General features: G+C 39.6%; 1 protein-coding gene across 1 annotated transcript in view; it reads right to left on the reverse strand.

The window, feature by feature from the left end:
* The window catches only part of C2CD3 (C2 domain containing 3 centriole elongation regulator), a 115,456-nt gene that overhangs the window by 70,804 nt on the left and 27,762 nt on the right, over window positions 1-16,890 (reverse strand). The window contains exons 8-14 of the mRNA XM_081098720.1: window positions 14,660-14,807; window positions 10,509-10,663; window positions 9,703-9,909; window positions 8,956-9,068; window positions 8,648-8,763; window positions 6,249-6,371; window positions 2,439-2,933 (exon numbers count right to left, since the gene is read on the reverse strand). Coding sequence (XP_080954846.1) covers window positions 2,439-2,933; window positions 6,249-6,371; window positions 8,648-8,763; window positions 8,956-9,068; window positions 9,703-9,909; window positions 10,509-10,663; window positions 14,660-14,807 — 1,357 coding nt within the window. The remainder of the gene's footprint in view (window positions 1-2,438; window positions 2,934-6,248; window positions 6,372-8,647; window positions 8,764-8,955; window positions 9,069-9,702; window positions 9,910-10,508; window positions 10,664-14,659; window positions 14,808-16,890) is intronic.

The following is a 16,890-nucleotide window of genomic DNA, read 5'->3' on the forward strand; positions in this document are numbered from 1 at the left end:
ATAGTCCGGCCCTCCAACGGTCTGAGGGAAAGTGAACTGGCCCCCTGTTTAAAAGGTTTGAGGACCCCTGGACTAGACAAACATTGAGCACCTGATCAAAGGGCAGCCAATCCACTGGTTGGGTGGTATGGTCCAGTGCATAAAGCTCTGCCCAACAGGTACTATAGTAAATAGCAAGCCCAACTGTTCATCTGGATTTTCAGTGTAAAAGGACTCCAGAATTGGCCAGTCAGCTGTTAGTTGAACGAAAAAAGAACCAGAGCTCCAGAGACAAGAGCAGGTCAGTCAAATTAGTAACAAACTTAGAATAACTAACAGCAGAAGAGAGAGAAACCTGGTGATGAAGTTAACAGAAAACACAAGAGGCAAAGGGGTGAAATCAGAAGAGCAGATGTACTTTTGTATTCATCTAAGAAACTTCAATTACATAAGGTACCCTGAGCACATTTCTGGTCCTTGAAACCAAAAAAAGTACAACACATCAACCTAACCTACAAATAGGGAGATTTCAGAAAGCTTCTGGGAGAAAATAAACTTAAATCTTAACGATAAGCAGGAGTTAACTAGTACAAAAAGCTCTGCCTAATAGGAGTCATGACAGTTGAGAGGAAATTCCAGGCAGAAATACATACAAAGACACAGAGGTAGGGAAAGAGAATATTCAGGAAATACAAGTAGCTGAGCATAGCTAGGTTATCTAGTGTGAAGGGAAGAGTGGAAACGGGAGAGTACAGACAGTTCTTTGAGGGTCTTATAGTCCAAAACAAGGATTTGGACTCTACCCGAAAGGCTATGAAGAAACATTGAAAGGTCTGAGCAGAGGAGTAAATATTCAGGTTAGTGTTTTAGAGGTGCACAGGAAGTGATGGACAGGGAGTGAACAGAAACAGGTAGCCAATGTGAAGGCTATTTAGAAAGAGAGCGAGGGCCAGAATGAAAGCAATGGCAATGAAGTGGAGATAAGAGGATATATCCAGAGATAATTAAGTTTGCAGTATCTATGGAACTGGGTGAATAATTATATAAGAAAGAGTAAACTTTTAGGTTCTACTTGGGTTTCTCAGTAAATTATAACATGAATTAGGGCAGACAGGAGGAGGAGAAACAGAATTGGAAGGAAAATAAATTTAGATTTGGACACATTTGAATTTCTTCTTTCCATGTACACATCTTTATTGAATATCTGTGATATGAAAGGTGATGCGGTGGGTACCAAGTATAAAGTGCTTTTGAGACATCTAGGTGGTGACAAACAGCAGATAACAGGATATAGAGATGTGAAACTACAGGAGATTGTCTGTCCTACAAAGAAGTGTAGGAAGTCATTTTCACATATATGAGAGCTGAAGCTATGAGAGTAGATGTGGTGACCGTGGGGAAAAGGTTGGTTTGGCCCAGCCGGTGTGGCTCACTGGTTGAGTGTCGACCCATGAACCAGGAGTCACGATTCAATTCCTGGTCAGGGCACATGCCCAGGTTGTGGGCTCGATCCCTATTAGAGGACACGCAGGAAGCAGCTGATAGATGATTTTCTCTCACTGATGTTTCTATCTCTCTCCCTTCCTCTCTCCAAAATGAATAAAAATATTAAAAGGAAAGAAAGAAAAAGGTTGGTTTGGAAGAATTACAAGGATAATGAATAGGAGATAATTAAAGGTAAAAGAGAGAAGTGCTGGTGTCACCACTCTTTTCCTCTGACCCAATAACTAAAAAAGGACAGTTAAGTCAAGAAAAAATATAAGAGATTAGAGTTCCAAAGATCGAGAAAGAAAACTAAGCAATAGCATGAAATTCTACAGAGAAACCAAGCAAAATGAGTACTGAAGTTAGTGAAGGAATAAATCAGTGAGAAAAAAAAATAAGTAAATAAAAAAATAAAGGAGAGATTGGAGGAACAGAAAGGAAAAGAGGAAGTTTAACTGATCAAAGCCCTGGAGCAGGGGTCCTCAAACTTTTTAAACAGGGGGCCAGTTCACTGTCCCTTAGACCGTTGGAGGGCCGGACTATAGTTTTAAAAAAAACGAGTCGGCTGCTAAGCAACAGGCAGTGGCGACAAAAACACCCGGCGGGCCGGATAAATGTTCTCGGCGGGCCGCATGTGGCCCGCGGGCCGCATGTGGCCCGCGGGCCGTAGTTTGAGGACCCCTGCCTCCGCAGCAAGGAATAGAATTCAGAATTCAGGCAAAAGAAATAGTGGGGAATTGAGACAGAACAGAAAGAAATAGACATACAAAAAGTTTGAAAATGCTGGCAATATCTTTTCCTCTTCCCACCCAATAGTGGGACTGGATTTACATACCAGAAAATTACGAAGGTTCCTCCCAGGCGGAACATTCTAGATTTCTTTTACAATGGCATTATGATTTGGGAAACATACTTGTCTTCCACCTCCATACATCCCTAATAGATATGAAATGTTAAGATATGTACAAAGTTACCTGAGAAAAGTTAAAGACTGGCTGTGTTGTGCCCCATGCGATGACAGATCTGGTGACTTCCTCTGTGCTGAAGAGTTTGCAATTTAAATAAACATTGCATGGTGGTGGTTTCTCAGATTCTTCAGTAATGAAATCTTTCCCATCTGGCACCATCAAAAGCACATGCAACAGCAAAGCACTCTCTTTGGTTGACCCATTTGTCTGATTTACCAAATTGTGAGAAGCTGGCATAGCCATGAAGGTTGAAGGATTTGGTGCAACAGGGCTTGGTGACTTTGGGTTGGAGAGCACCAAATTCTGTTCTTCCTTTGCAGTTTCTTCATGAACTTGATTTAGGTTCTGTGAATTTTTGGTGCAGGTAACATGATGGCTAGGTTCTGACAGTTTCTTATCTGGGCTTATAAGAGTAGAAAGTAGGGTATGTGGGGTGCTACTATTTAACTTAGTCTCGACACCATTGAAATCCTTATTATCTATAACAAGCTCCACAGTTACCTATAGAACACAAAAGAAAGGGAGTTAGTAAGAATCTTTTCTAGAATCAGAATCAGAATTTTGAAGCTAGATGCAGCACTGGATTGTTAGGAAATAAATTAATTCATCCACAAATGCCATAATAGTAAGAACATTAGTAGACTCCATATACATTACCTTACCAGAATTAAGAAAAGCTAGGGAGATGATTTATCAGTAATATAAGATGAACCTGGAACATCAACTTCTGCCAGAAAATAAGGATAGAGACATATTGAAAGGATACAGAATCCAGTTGAAGGGGCTCCTGCTGGCCAAGACTGGGACTATTTAAGCATCGAAATGAGTAATAGTAATGGATTACAACCAATTAAATAATGTAAAAACCCATGAGTCCATATCAATATAAATAAATACGGGAGAAAGGCCAACTCTTCCATATAGTAGAATGCCAATTAGTAAATGTACAAGGTGCCCCAGTCAGTTTGGCTTAGTGGATAGAGCGTCGGCCTATGGACTGAAGGGTCCCAGATTCGATTCTGGTCAAGGGCACGTATCTCAGTTGCTGGCTCTTCTCTGGCCCAGGCCCTGGTCAGGGCTCATGCAGGAGGCAACCAATCCATGTGGTTCTCTCACACCAATATTTCTCTCTGTTTTTTCCTCACTCTTTTATTCTCTAAAAATATACAGAAAAATATCCTCAAGTGAGAGTTAAAAAAAAAAAAAGAGATTAAAAAAATAAATGCACAAGGAACGGTGGAGTTAAGGTGGAATTAGAAAATCATCTCTCAATCATTACAGTAATAAGTGATTCATGTAAATCCCAGTAGAGGACATTCTACAAAATAACTGGCCTTACTTTTCAAAAATATCTAAGTCCTAAAAGACAAAGCAGGGCTGCTGAAATGCAATGGATGATCATGGACTCGGGAAAAAACCAGCTACAACAGGAAGTGTTTGAATATGGACTATAGATAGAATACAGTATCAGATTTAAATTGATTTTTATAACTGTTCAGTATTATGTATGATAATGTGTTTGTTCTCAGGAAATATACACCAGAATTTTAGGGGAAAAGAGACACTATGTCTGTAACAGAATCTCAAACAGTTCAGAAAAAAATTGTGCATGTGTATGTAGAGGGAAGGAAGACAAAAAGGAGAAAGTGAAAAAAAGAAAGATACAGAAAGAAGAGGCAGACAGCCATGATAAAGCAAATGTGACAAATATAAATAATTGCTGAGTCTAGGAAAAGGGTATGCAAGTTCTTTATACTATTTTTGCAATTTTCTCTTCAATTTTGAAAGTTTGAAGTTATTTTTAAAAAGTTAAAATCCTATATAATAAAAGCCTAATATGCAAATCAACCAAACAGTGGAATAACTGGTTGCTATGATATGCACTGACCAACAGGGGGCAAGCACAATGAAGGAGCTGCCCCCAGCCCACAGGCCCGAGGCCAGCCAAGGCAGGTGCTAGTGGGGGCCCCCCAATTGCCCTGTGTTGCCCCACAGAGGGAGGTGACTGGTGGCGGCAGCGGGGGGTGGGGCTGGCCAGTGGGCAGCGCCAGGCCATCCAAGGCAGGTGTTAGCGGGGGCCCCCATGATTGCCCCGCCAGTCACCCCACAGATCGGCCCTGATCGCTGGCCAGGCCTAGGGATCCTACCCATGCACAAATTTCATGCACCGGACCTCTAGTATGAAATAAAAGAGGATGTAAGAAAAATGATGAAAAGTGGTCACTATTATGAGACTGAATTACTAAAGAAAAAGGGAAATTGCTGTTTCTTTTATTTAAACTCCACAGCGAAGTTCTACTGAATCTAGACAGCAATCTATCTAGAACAGAACTTCTCTCAAGAGACAGAATAGAAACAATTTCTAGTCCCTCAATTCTATTTTTACCTTTCTAATTTTAAACCATGCAGGCCAGAATGAATTAGGCAAACAAAAAATAAAAACTTTGATTGCAGAAAAGTAATGTGATGTTAATTTTTGCAATGATAATCACATAAGTCCTTACAACTAAATGGCATTATTATTAACACCAGGAAAAGGGCTTCCAAGAAGAGAAAGCAGCATGAAAACCAAGAACAAAAGCACTGAGGCATAAACCAGCATGATACCTTAACAAGTCTTTACATAGCTTGACATAGCTATTGGTAGGACCACTGCAAGAGAGAAAGCTACAGTGGTAGGCTAGGGTCATTGGTGTGTCCTGTATTTTATCCTTTGGGTATATGAGGGGCCATGGAAATGTTTTAGGTATGGCTCTGATGACTTTAAAAGCTCACCAGGACAAGCCCTTCATTCAAATTCTACCACCTAAGAAATTCTGATGCTTCTGAATACAGGGAACGAACCCTTTCTCCAATGAATTACAGATCAGAATTCATCCACCGGCACAAACTCAGTCACTTCTCTCCTTGTCCATGGTCACTATTCTACTCCAATCCATGAACAATCTCTTTTATGAACTAATCCAACAAATTTCCCATTTTCCCTCTTGCACCCTACGTCTATTTTCCACACAGTAATCTTCTAAAATGTAAATGAGATGTCATTCCCATACTTCAAAGTTCTTTCTTGCCTCTAGGATAAAAATTAAATCCTTTACTTTAACCTACAAAGCTCTGAATGTTATAGCTCCTGACTGCCCATCCAATTTTATTTTCTACCACTTGCCTTTTTGGCTCACTATTCTGTACCCACATTCTGTCCCTTGACAACACCAAGCCCATTCCCATTTTAGGGCATTTGGATGTGTTATTCCTTGTCCAAAATGATCTTTCCTGTGCTTTTTACTTTGTAGCCTCTTCCTCTCATTCATCAAATCTCACCTTAAATGTCACCTCCACAGAGGGACCTTCCCTGACCACCATCTCCTATTTCCTCCCAGCACTCATTATCACACCAAAACATTTATTTCCTTCAAGGCACTTCTTTTGCCTTATCTATATATATAAAAGCCTAATATGCTAAGTGCCCAACTGTTCATTCAATTGTTTGACCAGTTGCTATCATGCATACTGATCACCAGAGGGCAGACTCTTCGACCGGTAGGTTAGCTTGCTGCTGGGGTCCGGCTGATCGGGACTGGGCAAGATGGGCCGGACACATCCTGGAGCCAACCTCTTGCGGTCCCTCCCCAGCCTCTAAAATATTTCTTCTAATTAATTTCCTTTCAATGGGCACGAATCCGTGCACTGGGCCTCTAGTTTAATATAAGCTGCAAGAGCAGGGATCCTGACTTTCTTCTTCACTGTTATATTCTCAGGGCCAGCCAGTAATATGTGCTTCATAAATACTGGACTGCCTGAATGATATCTATGTACCTTGAGGGGGCCAAGTGGAACTTGACCATTTTCTTGTTGTACTGGAAGCTGGTCACTGAAAGAAAGCAATTCAGACTGAATGACAGCTCTCAAAGGCAATGATGCAGATCCAATGACTTCTGGCTGAGAGAAGAAGGAAAGAAAAAGTTTAAGTTAAAGAGGAGCCACAGGAAACTTTAATTGAAATGACAACATATGATATCTTATATAGGCACCTAAACTTTATGAAGTAAATAGCTTAATTATTTGACTGAGGCAACTCTAAGTAGAAATCCATATTCTGCCATATTTTGGTCCCCTTTCTGGGCTTCACTACTTCTCCCTGGGAGATTACAGAGGGTTTCATGAGACACAAAGAAGCCACAAGATTTTCTCTTTCTATATTTAAGAGTCAATTCTTTATGAAAATTGTCCAACTTCACTCTTAAATATATGAAATGAAAGAGGATATAACTTTTTGCCATTAAAGCTAAGAAAAATAACAAAACCCTATGGCTGAGGCTATCAAGGTTATAGAGAAACAGAGGCTGTCATATGCCTGAGGTTGGGAATATAAACTGGCAACACACTTTTGGACAGCAAATTTGGCAATAAATATAAAAAGCTTTAAATATTCATATTCTTTGACCCAGTAATTTCACTTCTGGAAATTTATACTAAATAAATAATCCTACATATAATAAAAGGCTAATATATGCAAATCGATCAAATGGCAGAATGACTAGTCACTATGATGCACACTGACCACCAGGGGGCAGATACTCGGTGTAGGAGCTGCCCCCTGGTGGTCGGCAGGGGAGAGCAACTCAGCAAGAAGCCCTGAGCCAGGCTCACGGCTGGCAAGCACAGTGGTGATGGCTAGAGCCTCTCCCACCTCCAAAGCAGCACTAGGGATGTCCAGGGGAGTGGGCCTACGCCATCAGTTGGACATTCCCTGAGGGCTCCTGGACTGCGAGAGGGCGCAGGCCAGACTGAAGGTACCGCCCCTCCCCACCCAATGCACGATTTCATGCACTGGGCCTCTAGTAAATACATAAAAACCTTACATACAAATATGTATATTTAACAAAGAGAAATAACTAGATGTTCAATAATCAAATTATTATAATTAAGCTAATTACTGTACATTCCTACAATAAAATAACAGCCATTAAAATGATGTTTACTAAAAGTCTGAATATAAACAATATTTGTTATAATATTTGATAAAAATAGGGTATTGAAATATTTATAAAATTTTGCAGAAAAGATTAAACATAGATATTTTTAGTAGTTTCTTGATTTTAACTTAATTTTCCTTTTTTAATGTATCATTTCACTATTTTATTTCATATTTTTAATCCTCACCTGAGGATATTTTCCCACTGATTTTTAGAGAGAGTGGAAGAGAGAGGGAAAGACAGAAATATCGATGTGAGAGAAACGCATTGATTGATTGCCTCCTGCTCACGGCCTGACCAGGGCCAGGCCAGGAAGGAGCCTGCAATTGAGGTATGTGCCCTTGGCCGGAATTGAACCCAGGACCTCCTGGTCTGCAGTCTGACATTCTATCCATTGAGCCATACCAGCTAGGGCTAAACATATTTTTGAAAAAAAATAAAATAAAATAAAAAAATAAAAACTCTGAAGACAATGTTACATTTAAAAAAAGGATAAAAACTGCATACAAAATTATCCTAATACTGACAAAGATTTACATATGTAATATACTGCAGTCATTTGGAAAAGAGAAAAGAACACACATAAATAATAGTTATTTCTTGGTGACAGGATAACAGGTGATTTTTGCCATTTTTTAAAAAATTTTGTTTTATTGCTTAAAGTATTACAAAGAGTATTACATATGTCTTCTTTCCCCCCACCCCTGGACATTCGATTTTTGCTTTTTAAAAGTGTTTCTCACCCTAACTGGTTTGGCTCAGTGGATAGAGTGCCGGCCTGTAATGATAAAATTTGACAGTATATTCATGTAGAGCAGTGGTTCTCAACCTTCTGGCCCTTTAAATACAGTTCCTCATGTTGTGACCCAACCATAAAATTATTTTCGTTGCTACTTCATAACTGTAATGTCGCTACTGTTATGAATTGTAATGTAAATATCTGATATGCAGGATGGTCTTAGGTGACCCCTGTGAAAGGGTCGTTCGAGCGCCAAAGGGGTCTCGACCCACAGGTTGAGAACCGCTGATGTAGAGCTTTTAGCATATCCATTCTATAACAACAGCAAACAGACAATAATATCTGCTCTATAACAAACAGCAAACAGAAATTTAAAAATAATGACAATAATCAAAAGCATTAGTGTAGTTTGAGCCTACAGAAATTCCTATGTTATGGAGACATATAGTTTTAAGTATGTTTCAAATCCCTGGTGTAAATGTCAAAATCATGTGAAGTACCTTTTTCTGTATTTTCTTTGTGTAAATGTGGAAAATAAGATTGGAGTTCCACCAATGTTCTATCATTGGACCACCAAACTGTACTGGAAACACAAATCTCTGCTGGAATTTTACCACTGCAAGGAAAATCAGACACATAAGTACCTGTCACCCAAATAGAGCCATCATCAATCCATGCTTTGACACCACCCACCTCCCTTTCAAATCTAAAATTCAATGATACTGTAAGAGTCAGATCAATACTCAGCGATTCAAAATTCTTCCAAAGCAAAAATGTTTAAGAAGCAGAAAACCAGTCTTTCTCTTACTTCCATCTTCAGTTTTGCTGGAGGCGAGTCGAACAACCTCAGTTATCAAAGTTGTCTTTCCCAATCCACTTTTGGAAAAGCCCACAGGAAAGTGATATTCCACAAAGAAGGTGCTAAAAAAAAAAGTGATTAAAAACAAACCAAATAATAAACTTATTTTTTGTCTGATAAATTCAACATATCTTTCAGGGTTCTATTTTCAGGATCTCAGGTCCTCAGAGGAACCATTTCCTCTCTTCACAGCCTTCACCAATCCGGCCAGGCAAAACTAAAGGCTCCCTTCCTTCTGCTCCCACAGCACTTTTAATATAAAACTTAGCCCTATATTACAGATAGCTATTTAAAAATATCTCTCTCCTGCTGACTGTAAAGTATGTAAAAACAGAGTTTGAATCTTAACTTTCTTTATTCTTACACATACCTAGCATAGTGCTTGGGACTTAGTGGGGGAATTCAATACATTTTTGTTGCTTGAATGGTGCCTATGAAAGTATTTTACAAACCATAAAGTATTATACTGGTACAATTATTTATTTACTAGAGGCCCAATGCACAAAATTCGTGCAAGGGGCTTGGGTGCCCCCGCCCGCCACAGTGGCCGCCTCGGCCCTTGTAGCCCCTGCTTTGTCCGGAAGGTCATCCAGAAGGGTGTCCAGTCTAATTAGCATACTACAGTTTTATTATTATAGATATTTTTATCGGACACTTTCCACTGTCAAATTTAGCTTTCCCATGTTAGAGACATACCGTTTTTTTGTTGTCAGCTTAGGTGGTCTCCTAGGAAAGCTTTTTTTGCCAGGGATCATCTGTGGACTATCTGGAGGAACTTCCATTGTTTCAATGATGATTCTGACTGAGTGTGTTCTACCCAGAAGGGCCAGCCTGTCTACACTTAGTGTCATCACTTGGGCATCTTCTGGAGTTACTGATTTCATTTGTTGTTCAACCAAATTTCTGAAAGGAATTCATACAGACAGTGAGGCAGACAGTCAGAGGCCCGATATGAAATAATCTAGTTTGTATTGGCAAGAGGAGAAAGAAGGAAGGGCAGCAAGCATCTTAACTCACAAGTTATCTAGTATTGGGAAATGGATTTTATCACAATTCTGGTCCTAATTGACAGTGAAAGAAATCTCAAAAACTGTAAAAACATTTTTCTAATCTATAGGCTTATCTCCATACATGTATAGAAACTGATGTCAAGGAACTAGTTTTTCTACATGGGATACAAACTTCAGTTACCCACTACTTTAATATAACTATCATCATTACTTTTTTGTATTCCTTTTCATTTGCTTTCCTTATGTATATTTTTACACAAATATAATACAGCACATATACAACCTAGAATTCTGCTTTCTTCCTGAACCACTTCATCATATCCATCTTTTCATGTTATTATATTTTTAAGGATTACAGTATTTAATGAGTTACAGTAACTAACTTAATCACCCTGATACTGTTGGATAAGCACAGGTCATTTCACTTTAGATCTTGTAAAAAAAATCTTCCTTTGCTTTTGCCTCTAAACAAACATTCATAAAGCTGCTCACCTATTTTTCTTGCCTGCTGCTCTCTTCTTCATCTTGTGATCATTTGACTCCAGAACCTTAGAAGGTCTGGAAAGAGCTTTTGATTGGCTCATTTTTTCAGAAGGGACAATATCATCATCTTCACTGAAGAAATCACTTATGCTGCTATCAGATTTCTAAGGGTGGGGGGAAGAAATGAAAAGAGGCACAAAAGATAAGTGCTTTGGGGGTAGTGGTAACAAAAACATTTCTCTACAAGTAATCAAGTTCTCTGTACATATGTCATTCTAAAAGCGATAACTAACACCCGGGTATCAGATAATCCCATGTTTCTCCTGGTTATACAAAAATACAGTTGACCCTTGAACATGTGGGAGTTAAGGGCACTGACCCCCCTGTGTAGTCGATAATCTGTCTATAACTTTTTGACTCCCCCAAACCCTAACTACAGTTGGCCCTTTGCATCACGAGTTCAACCAAATGTGAATCGAAAACAGTATTTTCATGAATCACAGTTGGGAAACCGTGGTTGGGAATGCAAAAATACTGTTTTCAGTTCATGGTGGTTGACCCATGGATGCAAAATCTGCAGATACATAGGGCTGAATATTACTTGAAAAAAAATCTGTGTACAAGTGACCCTGTGCAGTTCAAAACCGTGTTGTTCAAGGTTTTGAACAATAATAACAAAAATAACCTACAAGTTCAGTTCAAACAAAATAGATTCTTCTTTCAAATTAACAATAATAATAACCACTATTTATTGACTGCCTGCTATGTATCTGGTACTATGCTGAATGCTTCATGTGTATTTCTAATACCACATTCCTATAAGGTGACCTCACCTAAATTTTATAATTGAGAAAATGAAAGCTGAGAGAAGTTAGCTTGTTTATGATTCACAGCAGTAAGTAGTATAGGCAGGTTTGATCTCCATGGGTTCCAAAGCCTGTATTTCTACCATAATATGAGGCAAAGTCACTGATAAATGCCATCTCACTATATGGAAGCACAGATTGCTTTTTCACCTCTCCATACTACTAATGACCCATTCTACTTTTAATTTTGCTAAGATGAACTGTTTATTATATGTCACAAATTTCCTTAATGGGGGAACCAGTGGCCAAGTCCCTAGTAATTAATTTTTGAGAAAAGGCAGCTACCACAATTGACTGATTAGCCCTTTCTACCACAAAATACAAAATAGAGAAGACAGTATTATAGTTATTTGAGTACAGTTATATAGTAAAACACACACACAAAGCTTGCAAATATAAATGCAGGAGGCTGATCCAAAGCCATTTTAAGTTTATCACCTCCAACTCCCTTTTTCAGGGTGTATAGTGTGTTGTTGACTGTGTAATAAGAGTAACAAGTTAACAGTTAACTAAGCGTGAGCAGAATATCCTTATAGGAAGCAATCCAACCTTTTAAGGTGTTACCACAAAGCTTTTTTTCTTTTTTTGGATTCAATAATTTCATGACTTCTTGTGAGACAGATCAGTCCAGCCAGATAGAGAGAAAAGAATCTTTGCATCCCCACAGGACAGTTGCTGGTGTCCATATTTATTTTTTAAGAATGTAGAAGCCTCAAGGGATATGGATGATAGTAAGAAAGGCTGCCTTTGCCCCAAAGGCATTAAAGGAGGACACATGTGGGCTCATCAGGGTCCTCTACATTCTCAAAATATCATGCACCAACTCAACTATCTTTGGGTGGGGTTGGATGATTGAGTTATGGCTGATTCCTCTCTGGGGTGAAGAGTGAAGATGACAAAGAAGGCCATCTGTCCCCTGGGTGACACAGTAGCAGCATAAAATTAGAAAGAAGAGAACAGAGTAACAAACCTAACCGGAAAAAGGTTTGAAAAGGGCAGGGGAAGGAAGTATGGTAGGCACATACCTCCAGGGGGAGAGGAGGCGTCCATACTTGAGACCTCCATCTTTTTTAAATGACTGGGGTTGGCCCAGGTAGAGTTAGTCCCTTTTACTAGGAATAGAACCTCAGAGATGGTTAGACATGAAGGAAAAAAATTTAACATGGGGAATAAACTTTACATCTTGGCCTATCATCCCAGCCTCCAGAACAGGCCACAACTCCACTGAAGGGTTCCAGCACCAGAGGGGTGTATGGTCCAGGGGAAGAGCAGCAATAGCCAAACCCCTTCACCCAGGTTTGAACACTTTGGCCATCCATCTCTGAGTTACTGTGCCCAGAAGTTCAGAGGTAGGGGTGGAAATGGAGTGAGGGAAGAGGTTGGGGAGAGTAGCCAATCTTTGAGAGATTTTTTTCTAGTCCCCTGCATAATCATGAGTCCTCTTAGTTCTCACCTCCGTGAGGTGCCTTCCTGCCGACCACTCTCCACCCCACCTCTATGTGTAAGACTGGCCTTATCCCACCATGTGTGCATGCCTGTCCCAAATCTGTAGTATCATGAACGTATTCCATCCCAGGGCCTAGCCAGAAGGAAGCGTGCCACAATGAGTTCTATAAGGTTATCAGCAAAATTCAGTCACTCTTAGTTCATCCCACAGAGCAAAGTGCCTCCATAGTTGTTTGAGCCAGGTTCATCTACTAGTCAGGTCCCAAAGACAGCAAACAACCCGCTCCCCCAGCTCCTCCTGTTATAGAAACAACAGAACATTTTTACAAAAGCAAGGCACTTGGGAGAGAATTAACAGTAATATTCTAATGAAGCAAGCAGGTTTGTTGGAGGGGAGGGAGAGAAGGAAGAAAACTGGACAAAGGGGAGAAAAGATGATGTATTTCTGAGGTTCATAGGTCAATGCTCAACCACTGAGCCATTCCAGCTGGGCAGTGATGATTTTGAAGGCAGGAAGTCATGAAATCCTAAGGATTCATAATGTTATTTATTAATATTTTTATTGAATTGAGAGAGGAAGGGAGAGGGAGAGAGAGATAGAGACATCAATGATGTTGAGAGAGAATCATTGATCAGCTGCCTCCTGCATGCCCCACACTGGGGATCGAGCCCGCAACCAGGGCATATGACGTGACCAGGAATTGAACTGTGACCCCCAGGTTCATATGTCAACACTTAACCATTCAGCTTTGCTGGCCAGGCTCATAATGTCTTTTAAATCCATCTTCTCCTTTCCAAATACTGCCACTGTTACTCAGGCTCCCCGTCTTTCTCACACCTCTAGTAGCCCAGTGGCTTCCTGTCTGCTTCTGGTCATTCTCCCTTATTAGCCCCCTACATCACTGCCAGATTAACATTCCTAAAACACTATCATGATCATGTCATTTCCGCATCATCTGACATTCACAGGCTTTCACAGACTGGCTGCAATGTGCTAGCCTGCCTTATGGACTACTTCTCTCCCACAGAAATTTTCATCTAGTCAATTTACATACCTCGCAGTGCACAAACTGCTTCTCTAGATAGGTCATTCTTTCTATTCCCATTTCATATCCTTTTTCTCTCTAAATACCATCTTTCAAGTCTCAGTAAAAACCCCTAACTCCTCATAATGCTCTCTCCTGACAATCTCATGTAAAAGTTCTCCTTGTTTGCTCTGAACCCTGATAGCATTCACTGTCTTATCAGTGAGCTGGTATAAACTACCCTATATTTCAGTTATCTTTTCTGACCCGGAGAAAAGGAAAATCAGGAATCTGACAGCAATGTTCACAAATATGATTACTTGTGGAACAGGGACTGAACTTAATATGTGTAGACCCTAGGAGATACTAAAAGCCAATGAACAGAACATATGGCTTGATATAAGAAAGAACTTTGAAAATGCTAGAACAGTAGAGGTATTTGTCACCAGTAAATAGGGGTGTGTCTGGAATATTTTGGAAAGATACCAGTCAAGGGTAGTTCTAAAGGTACACCTGCATTAGCTCTTCCTTAGAAGAGCTCTAAGGAAGCTATATAATGTAGCTTTGGACTCAGGTAAACTAGAATTTGAATCCTGGTTCTAACACTATGTGTACTTAGACAATACACTTAATCTCATAGGCCTGTTTCTGCACCTGCAGAATGAGGACAATACTTTCCTTTTCAGGTTGTCATTACAATTAAATATTGTATATAAAATGGATAGCTTTCTATCTGGCAAGTAGCAAGATGCTGGCCCCTACAAATACTATTAATACTTTTAATTGTTATATAACTCCTAAAGCTTCAGATTCAATGACTTACAGGTACTGTGTAAAATAAGTTCTCCAGGAGACTCTGGTCATACTGAGGGTCATTCGGCTCACTGCTGCAATACACATCACTCCCAGGAGCTGGAGAATCTGGAGGAGAGCCTAGTCCGTCCCAGTACTGACCTTGGGAAAATTCAGCACTGCAGAGATTAAAAAAATAAGACAAGGCAGAACTTTAAAAGAAGTTTCAGCTGAGCTATTCTTTTTTTGCAAAAATTTCTAAAGTTCTAAATATGAAGATATGTTAAACAGAAGACTCACATTAAACAGGAGACTATCTGATAAATATTTTCATATTATATTCCCCCTCCTCTGGGATGCCAACAGCTAGTATTCAAAAAATATACTACTGACACTGATTGTGATTTCATTCATTTATTTAACAAACACTTTACTGGGCACCTATTATGTGCCAGGCATGGTGTTAGATACTAAATGATACAGAGATGGCTAAGCTAACTTGCTCTACTCTTGTGTTGCTTATGGTCTAGCAGGGAGGGGGGAAAAAAAGGGAAATAATTAACTATAATGTGTTAAATGTTATATGTTGTTTTTGTGAAGAATGGCTAATTCATAAATATGCTTTCTTCACTAAGCAAAAATGTGATTTAGGGTTAATTATGGCAAGATCAGTTTTTTGTAGAATATAGAAGTGAGTAAAATAGATACCCTACTTACAGAATTTGTAAACTAATAAGATAAGCATATAAGCATATGTATATTTCATGTTTGTTTCTCCTGTAGTAACTAATGAAAATCTGTTAATGAACCTACTGAATTCTTAATAAACATGTTCTTCATAATGAAAGCAGTATGTATTAAACACTTAATCTGTGCCGGACACTATGCTAAACATTTCAATTATTCTTTCAACTCCGCTTCCCTTTCAAACTAGCTGCTATACTTTATCCCCTTCTTTGATTTCTCAGGAATATAGGACACAATAAATACCTTCAAATTAGATCATGCTCCTATATTTCTTGCAACTAACAGGTTCTTTTCCTCACCGTTCCTTAATCTATAGCAGAATTTCTCAATCTTAGCACTACTGACATGTTGGTTAAGATAATTCTTTTGTCACTGGGAGCTATCTGTGCATTTTGGATCCCTGGACTCTACTTACCAGATGCCAGTAGCACTACCCCAGTTTTGACAACCCCAAATGTCTCCAGATAATTACCAAATGTCCCATGGGGACCAGGGGAGAATTGCCCCAGTTGGGAACCACTGCTCTACAGTAATCTCTCCCTCAAAGGTCAGAACAACTTCCTAACTACCAAAACCCAACTAACAACTTCCCAATTGACATGGCTTCTCTGCAGCTTCTGTGTACTGCTCCTTTGTGAAGCTCTACTTCTTGGTATTCTATACAACTCTCGCTTGCCAATTATGATCCCCCCTTCATCCCCACATACTCATTTGCTTGCTGTTCTCCCCGCCCCCTTGCATTCCCTTAAAGTTAGCAAGATCTCTGCTGTTCAGTATATAGTCCTCCACCTTTTACTTTTTTCAAATTAACATTTCTTTGAATTTATTCTACTGTCTATGACACACTGAAAGGGCATGCCATTTCCCTCCATGCAATATTTTGGACGTACTTGTACCAGAAACTGGGAGAGGTCAGAGCTATTTTGCACAGGACAGACGCCTGGGATTCCTGTGCAGCTGGGAGGGCAGGAGAAAGGAGAATGGAAAAAAAAGAGGGATGCGCCCTGGCCAGTTTGCTCCAGTGGATAGAGCTTTGGCCCACTGACTGTAGGATTGCAGGCTCAAGCCCCAGCCCTGGTTGGGGCACATACGTGAGGCAGCCAATTGATGTGTTTCTCTCACATCGATGTTTCTCTCTCTCTCTCCCTCTCACTTCTACGCTCTCTTAAAAAAAAAAAAAAAAAGGAAAAATATCCTCGGGTGAGGATTAACAACAAAAATAATAAAAAATAATAAATAAATAAAAAAAGAGGGGGTGGGGCGGGGCTGGAAGTTGCCTGTGCTCTTTGCTATAAGACAAGCATGCTCTCAGCACTTTCCTCTCTTTTACATCTTAAACATTTTAAAATCAAAGAATACATGTACCTGTTTTAAAACTAAAATAGAATTACAGGACATAATAAAAAATAGTAGCGGCCTGCTTCCTTACTTTCAACTCACTAAGGTATTTCTTCTAGTATTTATTTTCACATTGCTAAATAACACGTGTACTGCCATTTTCTGATTTTTTTCCTT

Source organism: Myotis nattereri (genome assembly GCF_964212035.1).
Source record: "Myotis nattereri genome assembly, chromosome: 9".
Lineage (NCBI taxonomy): Eukaryota > Metazoa > Chordata > Mammalia > Chiroptera > Vespertilionidae > Myotis > Myotis nattereri.